Genomic DNA, 19,552 nt, shown 5'->3' with positions numbered 1-19,552 from the left:
TTTGTGTTTTATCTTTCTCCCTTGCAATGTTCAACTTCATAGCAACCAAACGGTTTTGCTCTCATGGTTCTCTTCTTTCTGTAGCACATTGCCCTTAGGCAAGTGTGAGCTCCTTACCTACTGATTTTTGCCTAAGGCAAATGCACTAGCAAAGTAACACAGCTTTATGTCTTCTTTTTTATGGTTCTCGAAGCGGAAAGTTTCCACTATTTTTTAATATACATTTTTTGCCATATATTCTAGGACAAAAACCTCTGTCCATAATTTTAATATTTTCTACCATGCAAGCTACCTGTACAGTATTTAATGAGCAGTTTCTAATATGATGCATTTTAAAGGACTTCCTTTCAGGCAGCCTATTTCAAGGCTCTCTTGGTTTGACTCTATATTAATTTAGAAGTGACACTTTTGCTAGAAATGACAAGTATATAATATTGTGTGTGAGTGAGATTGCTCTTGCTCATACAGCAGCGTCAAGAATTAATTAGTTTTTTTTTTAAATGAATATAGGAATTATATTGGTCAGAAATGACACATCCAGATGATTCACTATGATGGATGACTCGTTGGACCATTATTAGTAAATTCAAGCAGTTTTAAGCTCTCTCTTACAGAAACCACTGTCTGCCTGCCCTCTGAGCCATCCTTTTTTCTTTTTCTTTTCCCCCTCTGCTCCATCCTTTCAAATGCCTTAGGAGTGCTAATTATATTTCACTGCTCAGCACAGTTTCAGTTGCAGGCTGGTATTGGAAAGCTTTGTGTTAAATGCATTGTTCCCTTCAAATCAATGAAATTGCTTAGGGTGTGAGTTAGCACTAAATGCATCCCATTGTGTTCTGCAGATGGAACCTACCTATTAATTTTACATCTAAAAACTTGCAGGTCTGTTCACTGTATCAAGAAATAGGGAATCTTTCCCTAAGGTTTCATTCTACCTTGTAGTGAACTCCAAAACCTCACACATTTCATTATTTTTGTATCGCTTCAACCCAAATTGAATTCGAGTTTGTACCACTTTCTGAGAAACTTGATACAAGGCCTTTATTAAGCTATATTGTTTGTAAGCTACAAGCCAATCTAGTTCCAACAGGTTTATTGAAGTTCAGTTTGTTCTTAGGTCTAGCCAAAACTTTTCGATTGGCAATTTTCAAACTAAGTTCTGGGGAACTCTTACAAGATAAGGTTTTCCTCATAGGAAGATCACTGATGGTGGGCCAAGTTTCCTGAAAGATGGCTGTCCGTCACTACTGCCACGGATGAGTCCAAATCTGACTGGTTATACGTCATTGTGACAACAGCACATTTGCAGTGTGATCCCTGATTGGCTACATTCCCTGGAACAGGAAGAGAGGGTTAAGGGGGAAGTAATGGCACCAGAAGCCAAGAGGTGGGAAAATCAGTCAACAGCAAAGAAAAATAGTATTAGTTGCTGTAAACTTTGGTCTTCAGGGAATATTTTGACACCTCCAGAAGCAGCCTTTCCCCCGTTTGAGCTGAAGCCAGGACAACTAACAATCTCCCCCGGCAGTATATAGCCATAAGATGTATTCTTATGTATCTTGCATCCTGATGTAGTCTTGTAAACTATTCTTGTAATTATTGTTTGGATGTCTGTTTGCTTCTATTTCAGTACAATTTAAGGGTGGGGGGGAGACAGACAGACAGACAAAATAAATAAAACAAATTAAAAATTGTCCAGTAGCACCTTAGAGACCAACTAAGTTTGTTCTGGGTATAAGCTTTCGTGTGCATGCCCACCTCTTCAGATACACTGAAACAGAAGTCACCAGACCCTTATATATAGTGGGAGGGTGGGGTGGGGTTTTTCTCGGAAGGTTAGTGGGAGATGGGTGATTGACTCAATGAGTATGGTAAACCTGTTGAGGACTGTTAACGACTGCAATTAGTCTATAGGAAAAAGCAAACAGACAGAGAGACAGACAGACAGAGATGTGCCTCTTTTTGTACCCGTAGTTCATTCAGAGCAATTATGACATAAGAGATATGGTCAGTGACCAAGTGTTTGATTTAGAGTCTGTTCCATTAACTTCTGCAGTGTGTGTGGGTTCTGGGCCAAATGTGCAATAGTTTCTTGTCAGGGAACTGACATCGGAGCCAGAAGTGGAGGCAGGGCTCCCAAGCGATGCCGGAGAAGGGCCAAGCAGGGAGAGAGGGGACTCATCAGCTGGGGAAGGAAATCAGCGTAACACCAGGGATAAAGGGGGATGGATGGGGGAATCGGAGAGAGGGCTCCAGGACTCTTCGCTGGAGACCAGCGGGGAGAGCACAGGTCCTCCGCTACCCACACCCACCCTGCGCAGAAGACTTCCGTGCAGGGAAAGTAGGCGTAGACTTGGCGTCAAAGAACTTCTTTGTTGGAAGAAGTTCAAGAAACGCCCACTGACGGATTCTGCAAGCGACTGAACAGCCACAAAGTGAAGGGCTGTCCAGCCAGGAAAGGTTTAACCAGGCTACCTAGCCAGGAGTGGCGGGAACTTACGCATGAGCAACCCCCATATAACCATTACATTTCTCTACTGACAAGGAGGGAAGGGCAGATCTGTCAATGTCAGTTTCTCTCACTTTTCTTAATCTTAAATTCAGTCCTCCACATTTCCACATCAATTTGTGAGTTTAAAATAAGGAAAAGAAGAATATTCACCAGCAAATTCCTCATAATATCCACATTTAATAAGCAACGTTGCCTAATATAATTCATTGTTGTATGCACCTTTTATCCTAGTATATGCATATTGGAGATGTGTGCATTTTGAAGGCTGATTTGTATATTGTTTTGAAAAGTGCAAATTAGGTAGGTTTTCCTTTAAATGTGAACTGAATCACATTTCTCCTCCCTCCCTACTGACAAGTTGATGTGGAAAGTGCTGTCTTAGATGCAACAATTTCTTGAAGAAGCAGATGATCATAACTCTACCAGGGAGATTTCCATTAATATTACTGTATTAAATCAATATACTGTAGATAATGTAAGTAGATAATGTACTCTTAATGTCTGTGCTTTCAGTCAACCACCAGAGCAGTATTTTAAAGGGAATTACTATTAGGTAATTATAAGATGTCAGCCTTTGATGAGAGTAAAATAGCAAAAGGTCAAAATAATACTGTTTGTCAAATAAAACTGAAGAGCAAAAGGAAAGCATTGCATAAAACATATGTCTTTCAATTTTATTCTCTAAAATAATTCATATTTATTTAAGCAGAGTACTTGAGGACAGTACACAGGCTCTGTCAAACAGTTGTTCAGCAGATGCACTTAATTCATACCACACAAAGCTTTAAAAGTAGTAGCTAATTTTCCTTAGGTTGTAAACCATAGACAAATGAAAGTTCTCACTTTGCTCCCAGGGTCATGCTACCCTGGGAGCAAGCCTTGGTTTGTCTTATCACCTGAACACAGGCTAGCGGTTTGTTTTTCCCAAACAACCCAAGAGCAGTAAGCCAAGCCTGGACTACTACTTATGACTTCTTTGAAAAGAAACAAGTCATGAACCTGAGTTGAGACAGCACCATAAGCCCAATGCTTGTGGTTTGTTGCAATATGGCCAGCAAAAAGTCAAATGGGGACTTTTGAGCAGCGTGCACCAGCATGCTGTTTGTTTCCATTAAACCCATAGTTAAGCATAGTTGCACCTCAGGCCATTGTGTGCAAACTGCCGCAAAGCAGTTCAGCATGTACATGTCTCCAGTTCCAAGAAAAGACACTGTTTACTTCTCTCTCCCTACCCCGAAATCACCTGTGGACGAGGACATGCTTTGCACTTGTCATAGGTCTATCCCTGGTGTATACATAAGGGCCAGATGGGCCAGGATATGGGAGAATAAGGAGGTGAGCTGGGAGGTGGAGCTAACACTTAGCGCTCCAGTGACATGCACAGGAGTAAAATATGAAACCAACTGGGAGAAGCTTGCCTGTGAGCTTGAAGCCTTGGAGAAAACATTTGAGTCTGTATTTCCTCAGGAGGATTACTCAAACACCTGGAATTAGGTTTTAGATTTTCTGTTTTTCCAGCTGCTAGAAGAAGAAATAACTATATTAAAACCCTAAGGAGATTCCTTCTTGTGGAGCATTGTGTGTTGCAGGACTACCAGGAGCAGCTCTACTAGTTTTTTCTACCCCTGGTTTCACCTAAATTTACCTTCCTACCATTCAAAAGCATCCCTTCTTTTTCTTATCTCAGTGAGCAAATAACACCTCATTTTCAGTCTTTGAAAACTACCAGTATGTTTCCTATACGCTGGTGTGGAATCTATTCCCTGAAGGTAGAAAGTTTCAGATGGAACAAAAACTGCTGGTGATATGTGAGCTCTTGAACCAGCCCCGGCTGCCACTTGTAGATTGGCTTAGTTATGATTACTCCAGAATTCACGACAGTACCCCAGCATAAATCAGGTTACAAGTTCAGATGTCACAACAAAGCTTTAGGATACATGTCTAGGCATAAGCTAAGAAGTCCCAACACCTGACATGACCCCTGAGCTCCCCTTTGGAACAGTCATTTCCACTCTTTTCCCAAGCCACGGGACTGAGCATGCAAGTGAGCACTCCTAAAAGTAGGTTGAGTCTCCTGGGTCTGTTGCTTATGCTATCACAGCCATCACTGCATCCTTAGAAGTGGAGTCAACACAACCAGCTCACTCCAGTCTAGCCTCGTTTGCTTCCCTGGGAGCGGGGAACAGTTCAATGACAGGAGGCAGTGCTGGGGTCAAGTCAGGTGGCTCCACTATAGCAGTCAGGGCATCTGATGTCACTGGGGTGGGCCACACCCCTGAGAACCTGCTTGGCCTCAGTGTAAACACTCTAGACAAATAAAACACAGGCTAAAAAGCAGGCACCCCCAACTCCCCACTCCCGGCAACTCCTTATGTTGAAAATTAATTTTTTTAAGCCAACGAAAGTCAATAAAAATAGAATTTGGGAGGTACAGAAGGAACTACTAGTCAAATACAGTGCTACCTCAGGTTAAGTACTTAATTCGTTCCAGAGGTCCATTCTTAACCTGAAACTGTTCTTAACCTGAAGCACCACTTTAGCTAATGGGGCCTCCTGCTGCTGCCGCGCCGCCGGAGCACAAGTTCTGTTCTCATCCTGAAGCAAAGTTCTTAACCCACAGTATTAACTGACTTAGTATTCTTATATCAGAAATGGGTGTCTTTTGACAAAAATCAACAAGATATTGCATTCAGTTTGGGAGGTCATTCTCTTGCACAAGAGGAGCCTTCACCAACATAGTACCCTCCAGATGTTTTAGGCTACAACTCCCATCAGTCTTGGTAGCAGGTTGACAAAGACTGCCCTAGAGAATAGGACTTCAGCTGGTGGGCTGGGATCCACAACTGGGTTGCAGCATGATTCAAGGTGGGTTGCAAACAGAAGCACCGCCCACTGCCACCATGCAGATAGATATATGAGAAGGAGGACGGAGGGGCTCCTAAATTCATGTTTTGGTTAAAGATGAGTCCTGAGTCTGAAAAAAATGAAGACTATTGCATTAGACGGTGCAATTGAAGAGAGAGAATAGTACTGTATTACTCAGACTGATGCCACTTAGTGGCTTAGAGTCATATAAAATATGCAGTGTGTGTTATTGCTCTTTCTGTTATATGACCAATATGTGAATTCCCAGGTCCATGTTTGGCACTTTGCACTAATATGTTTTCTTCCCTGAACATATCCTCATGCTAAGTCAGTATTAAGGTTCTTCGTACTTGTGATCTAAATTTTTGTTTCTCTTTGCAGCAAACTCCCAAGTTGGGCAAGAGCTGTTGTCCCCAAAATATTTTATGTTACAGAGAAGGCATGGAATTACTACCCATACACAATTACAGGTACGTTTTAAAGAACAGAGTGGAAGTGTTGTTTTAAGGTGAAGGTCATGTTTGCCCTTTGGTGCATTGCAGAGGTCAGCAAACTTTTTTAGCCAGGGGGCCGGTCCACTGTCCCTCAGACCTTGGGGGGGGGCAGACTATATTTTTTTGGGGGGTGAATGAATTCCTATGCCCCACAAATAACCCAGAGATGCACTTTAAATAAGGGCACACATTCTACTTATGTGAAAACACCAGGCAGGCCCCACAAATAACCCAGAGATGCATTTTAAATAAAAGGACACATTCTACTGATTAAATAAAAGGACAAACACACTGATTCCTGGATCATCTGTGGGCTGGATTTAGAAAGCGATTGGGCCAGATCCAGCCCCCGGGCCTTAGTTTGCCTATCCATGGGATAGACCTACATTGGCTCCAGGTATGCTTCTGAGCACAATTCGAAGTGTTGGTGCTTTAAAGCCCTAAACGGCCTTAGCCCAGTATACCTGAAGGAGCGTCTCCACCCCCATCGTTCAGCCCATACACTGAGGTCCAGCTCTTGAGGGCCTTCTGGCAGTTCTCTCACTGTGAGAAGTGAGGTTACAGGGAACCAGACAGAGGGCTTTCTCGGTAGTGGCCCCTGCCCTGTGGAACACCCTCCCATCAAATGTCAAGGAAATAAACAACTATCTGACTTTTAGAAGACATCTGAAGGCAGCCCTGTTTAGGGAGGTTTTTCATGTTTGATGTTGTCCCTTTTTTATTATTAATATTCTGCTGGGAGCCTCTCAGAGTGGTTGGGGAAACCCAGCCAGATGCACGGGGTATTCATCATCATCATCATTATTGACAAGATAAGCAAATAGGCAGACCCTGGTATAAGGCAGCTTCCTTATGTTTCTCTCTATCTCTGTTGGTTCCTAAGGCCATCAGGGAGGATAGTTCTCGGGAGGTTTCTGTTGTGTCCCAAGAGCTGTTGAGTCTTCATGCCCATACAAAGTCTGACCCCTGCTATTGCTGCCAAAGGAAGTGCCAAGTGTGTGGGGGAAATAGGATTCAGAGACAGTGCACCCTTCCCCCAACAATTGCTTTGGCATATTTTTGCTGAAGCCAGCCAATTTCTCCTCCCACACTTATTGCTTGGGGGCAAACTTTCCTTCACCTCCGCAGTATCTGCTGAGAGTAGGAGGTGGGGGCGTGAATTGAGGGTGAGAGCTCAATGTGCTGACTTGCAGGAAATGCATTTATTTTCAAAAGGTTTATCTGCACAAAACCAAATCATCTGCCAGATACAAATGTAATTCCGGTAATTAAATGTGGGTACTGAATGGTGATTTAAGCCCTCTGAGGAGTGTGCCTAACCTAAATTGTATTCCTCTGTAAGGACAGTATTTGACCTTATAGGAATACGTTATGAAATCAGCATCTAATCTGTCAGGGCAGCTTCAATCTGTTTTGTGGTTTTTTTCCTGAAATTGACCTCACTGGAGTCCTATTTATAAACTGAATCAGAAACTGGAATATCCCGGTAGTATTGAGAAAGAGCTAGGATATCTAAGACAAAATAAAAGCAAGGCATTCCCCTGACTTCCGCTACAAACAGGCTGTAGAATGCTTATCCATTTTCTATTCATGTATGCAGGTGATGAGTTTACCACCTGTCTCCTTGGGGTGCCTTAACAGCTCTTGGATGGGATGATAGGGAGAGCAAAATTATGCAAAAATATCTGCTCCAGGAATCAAACTTCCACGTTCACCAGCGATGAAACAATTAGAAATACAGTCTTTCTGCACTGTTCCCATATAATCCACAGGAAATGCAATATGCATGTCAGCACAATGATTAATGTATTTTTACATTTTAATAAAGCAACATGAACAATAAAATAATTATGGCATTATTCTCTCCCCCCCCTTTCTCCTCTTCCTATTGGGCAAATTTGGATCAGAATACACGGTAAGTTTTGCTTACTTTTTGTCATGTTAATTAAGTCTCGGAAAGGTTTTAGTAAAGCATAGTAATGGGGTTTTTCATAGTGGTAATATTGCTCAATAGAAGATGGATCCTCTTTTATATAACTAGGGAAGGATATTGCAGCTAATATTAGGAGGGCCTCATCAATTATTTAACTTAATCTTATGTTAATTTCAGAAGCTTGATATATTTTGCTACCCAGTAGTTCTAATTGAAATGAAACCTCTATAAAAATAAGAAAAGGACAAGGCCTTTAAAGTGCCGGTTATTGCTGGTAGTCAAGAGACAGATTTTATTTTATCTTTTATTAACTCATAAAATGGTCATCTATCTGGATACAGTGTCTGGGAAAACTCTTCATTCTGCAAGCAAAATTAAACAAATCTGGGCTCAGTGCCCAGAAAGGAGAAAAGGAACTGAATAAAAGAATGAGAGACACAAAAGGCACCAATATACCTACAGGTGCACTGATTCTATGATTCAATTTGGAACAGAAGAACCTTCTAATCTTTCCTCTTTCGACCGCAATGCAAAAATTGTAGAGGTGTTATTCTGCAATCCACTTCCTTACCCTATAGCTGTTTGAAGAATAAGCAAAGCAAAGGATAAGAACAAGCAATAGTTTGATGAAATGAGAAAGGGCTGGGATGGGCCTTTGCTAAATTAATCAAGTGATCAAATGGAAGCAGAACCCAACTGTTTCTGGACTACATAGGCTATGCCTCACTGTGAACCTGCCCACTCCTTGAGATTATTTGGTGGATGGAGAGGTAGCTTTACATAGTTTAGTTACCACGTGGCATAATATATAGTTGCATCTTGGTGGAGTCAGTCACTAAAGGTAAAGGTAAAGGTACCCCTGCCCGTACGAGCCAGTCTTGACAGACTCTGGGGTTGTGCGCCCATCTCACTCAAGAGGCCAGGGGCCAGCGCTGTCCGGAGACACTTCCGGGTCACGTGGCCAGCGTGACATCGCTGCTCTGGCGAGCCAGAGCCGCACACGGAAACGCCGTTTACCTTCCCGCTGGTAAGCGGTCCCTATTTATCTACTTGCACCCAGAGGTGCTTTCGAACTGCTAGGTTGGCAGGCGCTGGGACCGAGCAGCGGGAGCGCACCCCGCAGCAGGGATTCGAACCGCCGACCTTTCCATCGGCAAGTCCTAGGCGCTGAGGCTTTAACCCACAGCGCCACCTGTGTCCCTGGAGTCAGTCACTAGGCAGATTGTATTTAGTTATTTCTGGGTAGAGTCAGGAGCTTTCTGTTACTGTTTCTGTCCGTGTTTAAGAGAGACAATAAATTCTTGTCTAGCTTGCTGTCTACTGCATTGTCTAAGCCTTCCATGATAAGTTGGCAGGCACAGAGGACACCAGAAGAAGTCTCAGCCTCACTGGGTAGTCTCATTCTCTTTATTTGTAGTATTTATTGCCAGGGAGTGCTCCATAAACCCTCACTTTCGGTAACCTTGGCAACTGTTTGAAGGCTGTTGCAGAACACTGGAGCTCATGTCATAAGGCGTGAGGAGCACATTGTCCAGCCAACTCCAAGGATCTGTACCTTCAGATTACACTCCAAAATCTTGCCCAGCAGCCTTCAGATTATTCCATTTACCTTAAAAAATGTGCCTCTGAGTAACTATTAGAATCAAAGAGACTTTTAAAAATTAGTACCACCTGTATAACATGCAGGCACTACTGGGTTCAAATTCCAAGGGTGAATAAAGAGGCTGTGTTGGTGCTTATTCTACAGTTATCCAGCTTCCTTTCTCACAAAAAAAAGCAAGCCTGGAAATGTCCTAAAGGTAAAGGTAAAGGGACCCCTGACGATTAGGTCCAGCCATGACCGACTCTGGGGTTGCGGCGCTCATCTCGCTTTGTTGGCCGAGGGAGCCAGCGTACAGCTTCCAGGTCATGTGGCCAGCATGACTAAGCCGCTTCTGACGAACCAGAGCAGTGCATGGAAACGCTGTTTACCTTCCCGCCGGAGCGGTACCTATTTATCTACTTGCACTTTGACGTGCTTTCAAACTGCTAGGTTGGCAGGAGCTGGGACCAAGCAATGGAAGCTCACTCCGTCGTGGGGATTCGAACCGCCGACCTTCTGATTGGCAAGTCCTAGGCTCTGTGGTTTAACCCACAGCACCACCCACATCCTGGAAATGTCCTAGTAGTTGTATAACTCCCCAGCCTACTCGCTTGTGGGCTCTTTTAGCTGACTATACATTGCTGTTTTTATTTTTTACATAAAGGGCTTTGAGATCCTAATCGTTATTTTAGATTGACTCTTAACCTAATGCTATGTAATATATTATAACAGGGAATGAGTCCGATTCTTGGAAATATGGTATTCAGTGGAAGCTTCTTAGAATGGAAGATAGCAGGGCAGAGAGAGAGATGGTGCCATAGATAATGCCATATATCCTGAAATCCAATTGCCTTTCTGGAGAAGGGAAAACGTGTTACAATGGAGCCGTGAAATATCTTAACAACTTGCTTCATTTCGAGAGAAACTGATAGCAAATCTAAGGTGTTGAAAGGAGATAGTGTTGAACCTGCTCGTCTACGCTTTGAAACTACATCTCTGAATTATTACAGAGTTTGACTCCACAGCTCATAACAGGTAGCTGAGTGACTTGATTCTGTAGGCAGTGTTCATAAAGTGCATCAGTGGGCAAAAGGCTTGGAAAAGGCATACCAATTGAAATCATGATGGTGTTTTGCCTGCCAATTAGAAGGTACAAATGGTAAGGAAAACCTTAGCGTCTCAGGACTGAGTGTCTCATACTGAGGCTGCATTAATAAGAATGGGATTACTCTGATGGATGGTGCCTTCCCACCAAATTCCCTCAACTTGAGATCTTGAACAGTGGGACGTATTTGTGCCGTTCCTATTCTAGCCTTTTATTTACGATTTTGTTGTGGAATTGGGATGTGACAAATTTGTCCACCTGCTAAAGGGAGGATACGACTTTCTGTTCTGCAGGCAGCATTGCTCTCTTTCCCACTCTTGTTTCAAGTTAGCTCACAATGCTCCCATATGTGGAACTATGGTGGGAAAACAAAGAAGAAAAACAGGTTACTTACCTGTAACTATGACTCTGTGAGGGGTCATGTGAAGGTGAGGCCTTGGTGGTGGTGCCGCAACTGGGGACTTCCTGGTCGGCACTGGCTCTTTTTTGGTGGTGGTTCCCCATTTGTGGAATGTCCTCCCTGATGAGATGCACCAGTCTCCCATTATTGACTTTTCCAGAGGAAGTTGAAAACGTTCCTGTTTACTCAGGCATTTGATGCTGAAAGATGCTGTTTCTGGCTGAATAATGTTTTAAACTGTTTTAGAATGCTTTAAATAATTGATGTATCAGCTGGCCTGGGTTCCTTCACACGAAAGGGTGGGATCTAAATTGTAGAAATAAATCAGTGACACAAGCCACCCACCTTCTCTGCTGCTGGATGGAATCTAGACACATATTTTAAAAAGCTGTGGAAATGCTTTTTTAAAAAAAAAGTTTTGAAAAAAATATATTGAATTTGCCATAGCTCACCTTCGCCATCTAGTGTCACATTTGTGTAATGCACTTTATAACACACTTGAAACGTTTTATTTGCAGCTGTATAGCTCACTCCATGGTGTCCTTACAAGCTGCAGGTGTCCTCACTCTTATTTTTTCCTTAATTATCTGCTGTGGCAGACCTTCCGGGAACAAGTGGAAAGACAGCAACCACAGTCCTTTGAGAGTGCACCTTGAGAGCTGCATAGTTGTGTCATTATGAAAGTTTCCAAATTTTGCTCGGGACAGAAGGGAGAGCAGGCCTTCTGCCACCTTGTTACAATAGTAAGCCACACCCCACCTGAGAAGTATGCCATTTTGGCACAGCCCCCCAAAACATTGCCCACTTGTGCGGTGGAAGAAATGAATGTCGCCTTGGGGCTTCACCCATTTTTATTTTCCTTTGGGATGTCTTGATATATATATGCTGGCAACTATAGAAATAATTGTGCCTTCAACCCCAGAGGTACCGTATTTTTCGCTCTATAAGACGCACTTTTCCCCTCCTAAAAAGTAAGGGGAAATGTGTGTGTCTTATGGAGCAAATGCAGGCTGCGCAGCTATTGCTGAAGCCAGAACAGCTGTGCGAAGCCTCTTCAGGGCAACGGGGGGAACGCTCCCCCTGCCCTGAAGAGGCTTGACGCAGTTGTCCCAAAAGCCAGAACAGCAAGAGGGATCGCTTCGCAGTGTTCTGACTTCGCTTTGCTGGAGAGGCGCTGCGAAGAGAGGGAAAGCTGCGCAGCACCCCTTCAGCGAAGCAGGAGGAGAAATGGAGCCCCTTCCGTTTCTCCTCCCGCTTTGCTGGAGAGGCACTACGTAGATTCAGAATATTTTTTTTTCTTGTTTTCCTCCTCTAAAACTAGGTGCGTCTTATGGTCGGGTGTGTCTTATAGAGCGAAAAATTTTATGGTGATTTTCCTTCTAAATCATAATATAGTTAGCTTTGAGACAAGGGACACCTCTGATTGATCAGAAACTGTTCAGGGGACAGGGGCAGAAGGAGCAGCAAATGTGTTCCATGTCCAAAAGAATATTAGACTACTTTCAGTGTACCTACCTGCTTTATAGTGACTCAGGCTATTGGTCCGTCTATCTCAGCTTGGCTACACTTAACATTGTTCTCCAATCTTGCTACCTGAGATAGTGTAATTGGAAATGCCAGGGACTCAAATGGAAACTATGAAACAAGTTTCCCTTGGCCTGAATAACTCTCCCTTCCCCAAGACTGCTTTCTGATTCTTGTTGGGTTGGTAAACCTATTCCTACTGTCTTTTAAATCGGGGGGGGGGGGTGAGTACAGCTGCTTGCCCATATGGTTCACCCCAGGACTGAGGACAGTGCACTGTGTTATCTTGTATATTAACCATCTGCAATTGATTGGATTTTGGCAGTAATCAGAATATATTTTCTGCACAGTGACTTGCTTTCACTCAGCATGAATAATGATAGGGATGAAAAAAAAGGTTTAAAAGGAATTGGGTTAGCTAGTTTCGGCTATTGTTTAGTTTGCAAGCTAAAGACCTCTCTTTTGGCTTCGTCGTCTGTGCAACGGTCGGTAACTTCAAAACTTTTATTTAGGGTACTTCAGTAATGCTAGGAAGAGGCCTACCATGTGACATCATTAATCCTTTGCTGTAAGAGCCACAGAAATGTGAGAAATTTTTCATTCGGCGCACACAATGTTGAGTGGGTAGTTAATTGGTGAATTCTATCCAGAGGCTCAGAACGTCATGGAAAAATGCCTGTCTATTACATCTGCCTTTGATTGTGAAACATCTGGAGTGGCTGTATCATAAATTCCATACTCCATCAGTCACCAACCAGAGGCTTCCAAGCTTAGTTTAAAGTGCAATGTTGAAAAGACTGAGATGTATGCAATGACAAATATCAAACTCAGCATCTCTTGGCTGGCCGTCTCTCAGTAAATGGTATACGTTAGCTTGCTTTCCTGAGGGCTAAAGCTTACTCATTTCTTACTTTGCTGTTAAAGAAACCAGCCACTTCATTGCCTTCCTCAGAAAAAGCGCTTCCTGATAAACTAGGTTACTGTGCCACATTGAGCATTTCAGGATTACCCAGGTTGCATTTTAATTATTTACTTACACCTGTTGTAACTATTCTGCCAACATTAATGGCAGCAACAAGGGTTGGGATGCTCTCAATTTCCAGAAACTTGCAATTTTAAATTAGGAAGACCCTTTGGAGACTATTCTTCACTTGCTGTGCTGGTCCCGTGGATTACCCGAGAGGCGAGGTCCAAGACCGGTCCATGGTCAAAGACGCAACGTGGAGGTTTGACATCTTAATAAGATTGTCAGGGGAGGTCTGGAGTTAGGCATTATCAACCTGAACATAGATATCAGTCTTTTCTTCTAATGCCAAGGAAGCTCTGGGGGCTCCTGAACTGTTGTCTGGATGCAATGATGTGATGGGTGTGGGCTTATGAGGCAAGGCTTCATCTAGACAAAACAGGAGTGATTTTGATCAGTAGGAGAGTGGCTGAGGGCAGTATTGGATGGGGTGGCATTCCCCATGAAGGATCCAGTCTGCAGCTTGGAAGCACTCCTGGGACACCACTTTACTCCTAGCGGACAATGTGATAGTTGTGGCCAGGCATGCCTTTTCTCAGCTTGAGCTTGTGCAGAAGGTGTGCCCTTTCCTAGACCATGCAGATATGGCCACTGTCATTTCCACCCTGACTGCATCCAGACTGGACTACTGCTGTACACTCCAAATAGGGTTGTTGTTGCTGTTAGTTTTATTTCTATACCACTTTTTATTTTAAAGAAAAAAATCTTACAGCTGTTTACAGCACATTAAACCATCAGATAAAACAACCGAGAACAAAACAAATTCAAGGTTCAAGGGAAATATTTCAGATCCTTCTCTAAGTGACAATTTGCTTTCTCCCTATTCATTTACCTACTTAATTTAAATAGCTACCCCACAGCAGAAGTACTCCAAGTGGTGTAGCGTTTAGAGTGTCCGATTAGGACCCGGGATATCAGGGTTCAAATCCCCCACTCAGTCACGAAGCTCACTGGGTGACCTTAGGCCAGTCACAGCCCCTTAACCTACCCCACAGAGTCATTGTAGGGTGAACCATAGAATCTGAATAGTTGGAAGGAACCCAAGGTTCATCTAGTCCACCCCCCTGCAAAGCAGGAATCTCAACTAAAGCATCCATGATCATGTACCCCTAAGAGAAAAAGTTGGGATATAAAGGTGATAAATAAGCTTTCAGAGAGGGTTTGGAACTCCACTTGGTGCAAAATAGACAAGCCAGATTAGCTTCTCATTTTCAGTTCTCAGAACATATCACATCAGAACTTTTTCATTTGCACCAGCCTCCTATTTGTTTCAGGACACCTATAAAACCCTAAATGGCTTGGCACCAAGTTGTCCATAGAACCATTTCCTCTCTCGTGAACCTGTTTGTTCACCTCTTTCAACACCTGGCTTCTACTTTACGTCCTGCCACCTTTGGAGGTGTGTGTGCAGTAGCTGCACTTCCAAGGAGAAGCTCTCTCCTGAGATAACCTTAGCCAGCCCTTCTTCTCATTAAGGAAGGCAGTAAAGATTTCTTCTTTTCTCCTGCGCCTTTAGCCTCCTTCAATGGTGATGTATTTTTAAACTGACCCACTTGCTTTTCGTGCTGCTGTTTTAGCAATTTAATGGATACATTTGCTTCCCACGCACCCAGACGTATTTCATTATTGCTGTGTTTAGTCCGGAGGCTGGTTTGGGTGCCATTTTGGAGGCCGAAAGATGTGGGTAGAAATTTTCTAAATCCATAAATATGAGGCCCTGACAGCATGCTTGCAGGCAGTCGCGGCAAACGATGCAGGAATGGCAGCGACAGCAACCGGCACCAGCTGCAGCCTCCTTCTCCTGTCAGTGGTTTCAAGGACTCAGCTCTGTCTTACATTGAGCTAAAGGTGTTTTGGTGCCATTGTCAACGAAAGTACTTGAAGTGCATTCCAGAAGTGTGTGAGTTGGCAGAACGCTAGACAGATTTTAAAATTTTATTTAACTTAATTAAAATGCATATCATGTTAGACAGTTATTTGGGATGACACAACTCATAAGGTCAGCCATAAATCCTTGAATATTTTACCATGCTTGAGATCAAATTATCCATCACTGCTGGCAAGATTAGGTTCTAATGGCTATTATTATTATGTATTCCAAACAGCCCTTCATTCGAGGATCACAGGGCGGTCTACAATAGAAAAGCACAAAAATAGTATAGTAACAAACAAAAACAAAAGGCCATATAGATTTTAAAATTAACCATAGGCCCGGGAGAAGAGGAATGTTTTTGCCTGGCGCCTAAAGATAAGTAACGAAGGCGCCAGGCGAGCCTTCCGAGGGAGAGCATTCCACAAGTGGGGAGTCACCACACAAAAGGCTCATTCTCAAGTTGCCGCCCTCTGGACCTCTCATGGCGGAGACACACAATGAAGGGCCTCAGATTATGATTGCAGGGTCTGGGTCAGTTCATGTGGGGAGAGGCAGTCCTTGAGGGATATAGGCTCTACAAACTGATATGAGCAAAACACTTGGGCCAGGATGAAATTTGGGTAATTCAGGCAGCTCACCAAAGCCAATACCACCAAATCCTATAGCTGAAGAGCACAATAGGGTAAGGTAGCCCAGAGAGCAAACAAGAAGACAGATATGAGAAGCGCAAGACAGCAGGGAAGCAATCAGGGAGGTTGGGGGGAGGAACAGCCTGGAACAGAAACAGGCAGCCTAATGATTTCCTTCTCTAAAGAGTCACCAGACTGAGAGAGTTTACCAGTGACCAGGAATGGCTCATCTAGATCACATCATCATCATCACCATCGTTTGCCATGTGGTGCTTGTAACCTAGCTTGAATTTCCTGCCATGCCTCCTCCTCCTAATAGACATAGACATGGTAGTTCATGGAATAAAGGATTGGTGTCACACAAGTGAACAAGAAGCGACTAATTGCAGGGCCAGAAGCCCCCTAAAAACCCCCAGAAAGCTACTAATTAAAGGGACAAAGTGTGTTTTGAACTAAATTGTGTGAGCGAGATTCGCTCACCAAATGTGACTTTCCTCTGGTCTCTTCTCCCTTTGTGGCCCTAGCTCTGGAGGGTTGGAGGGAAATCCAGAAAAGGTTTAGAGGAAACATGGGGAGGAGAGGGAGGGAAAATTCAGTTGTGTGAGGAGACCTTTTTCCATGCACACATACACAACTTTTCGGTATGTTGAATTCCACCCAATGTTCCTGAAAAACTTCAGTAGTACTCTGTCAGTCCACACTGGACAAGTTATTTGCTGCCACAGATTTTTAAGACCAAAATCCCTGCCACAAATCAGCTGAGAAAAAGCACACAACAGAACTACATAGAAAACCCTGGAATGCAACTCAATCTAGGTTTTCCATTAAAAAAGGAGTCAATTAATTATGTCAATTATGGAGAAAACAGCTAGTACGAAATCAATCTTGACCACTCTATTTTTATACGCATGTGCCTTTCCTGCTCTGGAAAAGAGCTGGATTCAGCTTTGAACAGGCCTGAAATAGTTTCCAGTGATTCAGAATTAATGTTTCTAATGACAAAGCAACGAGAATTTTCTGTTTGAAGTTTCTGCAAAAGGTTCCCATTGGAAGATTGTTTTCCTTGGTTGTGAACCACAGCTTCTAGTTAGATGAAAAAAGGAGAGAAGCAGCATTATCTTGTTTAATCTCCAATATTTTTATTTCAGGACATTGTAATCCCTTCATCCACTTCACATGCAATTTCAGTGGAAAGATCGCTATTATAGCAGCAACCCATAGGCTGGCTGAAAAATGCCATGTGTTTTGTATTCTGTTCCCTTAATTCTTTGGCACTTGTCTCTGCTTACTTATATTATACTGTGTTCTTGCAGTTGCTTCTCATTGCTATGACAACACTAATCAATCATCACACTAAAAATAGACTCTATTCTTTATTTTATTTTTTAAAGAAGGTGCCTGTGGTGAATTGAAAAACACAACTGTGGCTCTGCCTTTCCAATATTCTGTTTTCTCCTCTCCTTCCACTCAGGGAATACTGCTATGTTTTGGCAATTAAACCAGTTCTCTTCTGCAGTAATACCCTCCTTTGTGGCACAGATGAAAATATGGACACTTGTCTTCTTGTGACACCTCTGTCCTCATGTCAGAGATTGCTGCCTGAATGCCTGTTCTCTCTTATGCATTGCTGAAAGGTCTTCTCTACTAGCTTTGTGTGGATGGGCAACTATGGGATGGGCAGGGTGGGAATGTCAGGATGCTGCTACTGGCTATTTCCCAGGAAGGTATGAAAACAAGATTTCTTACCATCCTTTTTTTTTTAATTCAGTATTTACAGAGGGAGGCTATAAAACTCAACCTCTTGGATAATGGTGTTGTCCCAAGTGAATCTCCACCCACCCTTCTATCCCACTTCCTCATTCGTCACTTCTACAGGTGCTGCTATGTGCCCTCTGCCTTTGAGCTCTTTGCTCTCCTACTTTCAAGACTCACCAGGTTCTGGGAGATGGAGGGTTTAGAATGCTTTCTAATGACAACGTGTCAGCTGGGTGTTGCTCTGGCTCTCCCATGATTTCCCAACTTTCCCATCTGCCTCTGAGCTGCGACCTCCCTCAAACCCCTGTTGTAAATCTATACTGTCTTCCTTTTCCTCCTCCCTGGTAGGGTCAGGCTGGGGAGGCGGTCTCCACCATTCCTCCTCTGCCCAGTCCTTGATAGGGAGGGAAGCAGGGCACTGACATTTGCTGCCCAGGTGTTGTATACCTTTGCATTCATGTGCCACTAGAGTTGAAGTATATTTGCTCTCACAGCACTTGGAGATTTAACATGAGACCTGTAACTTCAGGGAACATGTATACACTGCCATACATTTTTTTAAACTCAAGAAGCAAATTTTAAAAAGGACAAAAATCAAGTGGCTCGGATCCTAACTAGCCTTCCATGAACAGAAGGCCTCTTTCCATTTTCATTTTTTTAAAATGATATTTATTGAAGTTTTACAATAAAAGACAAAATACAAAATATTATAGAATAAGAAAAAAGAAAATATAAAGAATAAAAAACAAAAAAACATAAATACAAAGAAAAATACAAAATACATGAAAAATAAAAAGGACAATTAAAAACAAATTCATCTTTTCATACCTTATATTTCATTTACTTATTTCCCTGACCTCCTCACACCTCCCTTTTCTGTATTCCAGTTCAAATGGTTATTCAGCAAATCCTTTCCCTCTTTGTTTTTATCCTACCTCTAAATCTTAACGAATTATAACTTTGTATTTTCATCTAATTATCAATCCAATTTTACATACTGTTTTTGACCTTGTTACTAAAACCGTTTCATTTCAATCCAACATCATTTTAAATTTCATTAATTTTACAGTGTTTCTGCAAATAGTCTTTAAATTTCTTCCAATCTTCTTCCACCAACTCTTCTCCCTGGTCTCGGATTCTGCCAGTCATTTCCGCCAATTCCATATAGTCTATCATTTTCATCTGCCATTCTTCCAAGGTGGGTAGATCTTGTGTCCTCTTTCCATTTTCAGAGAATGCTAGGGATTCATCCATACTGTTGTTTATCATGGGCTGTAAGCTTCCTGTACCTCCATTAATTCTCTGTTATTCATATTGCGTTCTCCAAATCACAGATCCACACGTGCAAAAGCCAGATACTGCGCACAACTGTGCACAAGAATCTCTGCACACCCACATATGAAACAGATTGTTGATTCTGAATTACAAGAGGCTCAAATTATAGTAAGCTAAGAAGAGAGAACAAGTTCAAAACAAAAATTGCCTTAAAGGAATTGAGTGTTCACTTGCTTTTGCATCTAGTTTTCTCAGTGATTTAGTAGACTGGAGCCTTATGACCAACTGAAAAGCTAGTTGTTGCCTACATAATATTGCAAACCTTTACAATCCATTAAAATTTTATGGTTTCAGATTATTTTCTTCCTTTTAAAGAAACACCTGGCAACCCCTAGAAATGCTGAAATGGGAAATTAGAAAATTCACCGTGTGTATTCCTGTTTGTGCCATGTGTAAACATAAATTACCAGATTTCTGCTGGAAGGAATATATGCTTGAGTGGGGTGGGAAGAGAGAAAGAATGATATCTTAAAATGCAATACACTTGCAAACATAATTTCCTGTGGCCTATGTGGCCTAGG

General features: G+C 42.6%; 1 protein-coding gene across 2 annotated transcripts in view; it reads left to right on the top strand.

Annotated features, from left to right (window-relative positions):
* The window catches only part of PITPNC1 (phosphatidylinositol transfer protein cytoplasmic 1), a 127,291-nt gene that overhangs the window by 69,760 nt on the left and 37,979 nt on the right, over window positions 1-19,552 (top strand). For both annotated transcript variants that reach the window (XM_081899884.1, XM_081899885.1), the window contains 2 exons: window positions 5,759-5,847; window positions 7,779-7,786. In XM_081899884.1, the coding sequence (XP_081756010.1) occupies window positions 5,759-5,847; window positions 7,779-7,786 (97 nt within the window). The remainder of the gene's footprint in view (window positions 1-5,758; window positions 5,848-7,778; window positions 7,787-19,552) is intronic.

Source organism: Podarcis melisellensis (genome assembly GCF_964234715.1).
Source record: "Podarcis melisellensis genome assembly, chromosome: 2".
Classification (NCBI taxonomy): domain Eukaryota; kingdom Metazoa; phylum Chordata; class Lepidosauria; order Squamata; family Lacertidae; genus Podarcis; species Podarcis melisellensis.
This window is presented reverse-complemented; position numbering and strand designations above follow the sequence as displayed.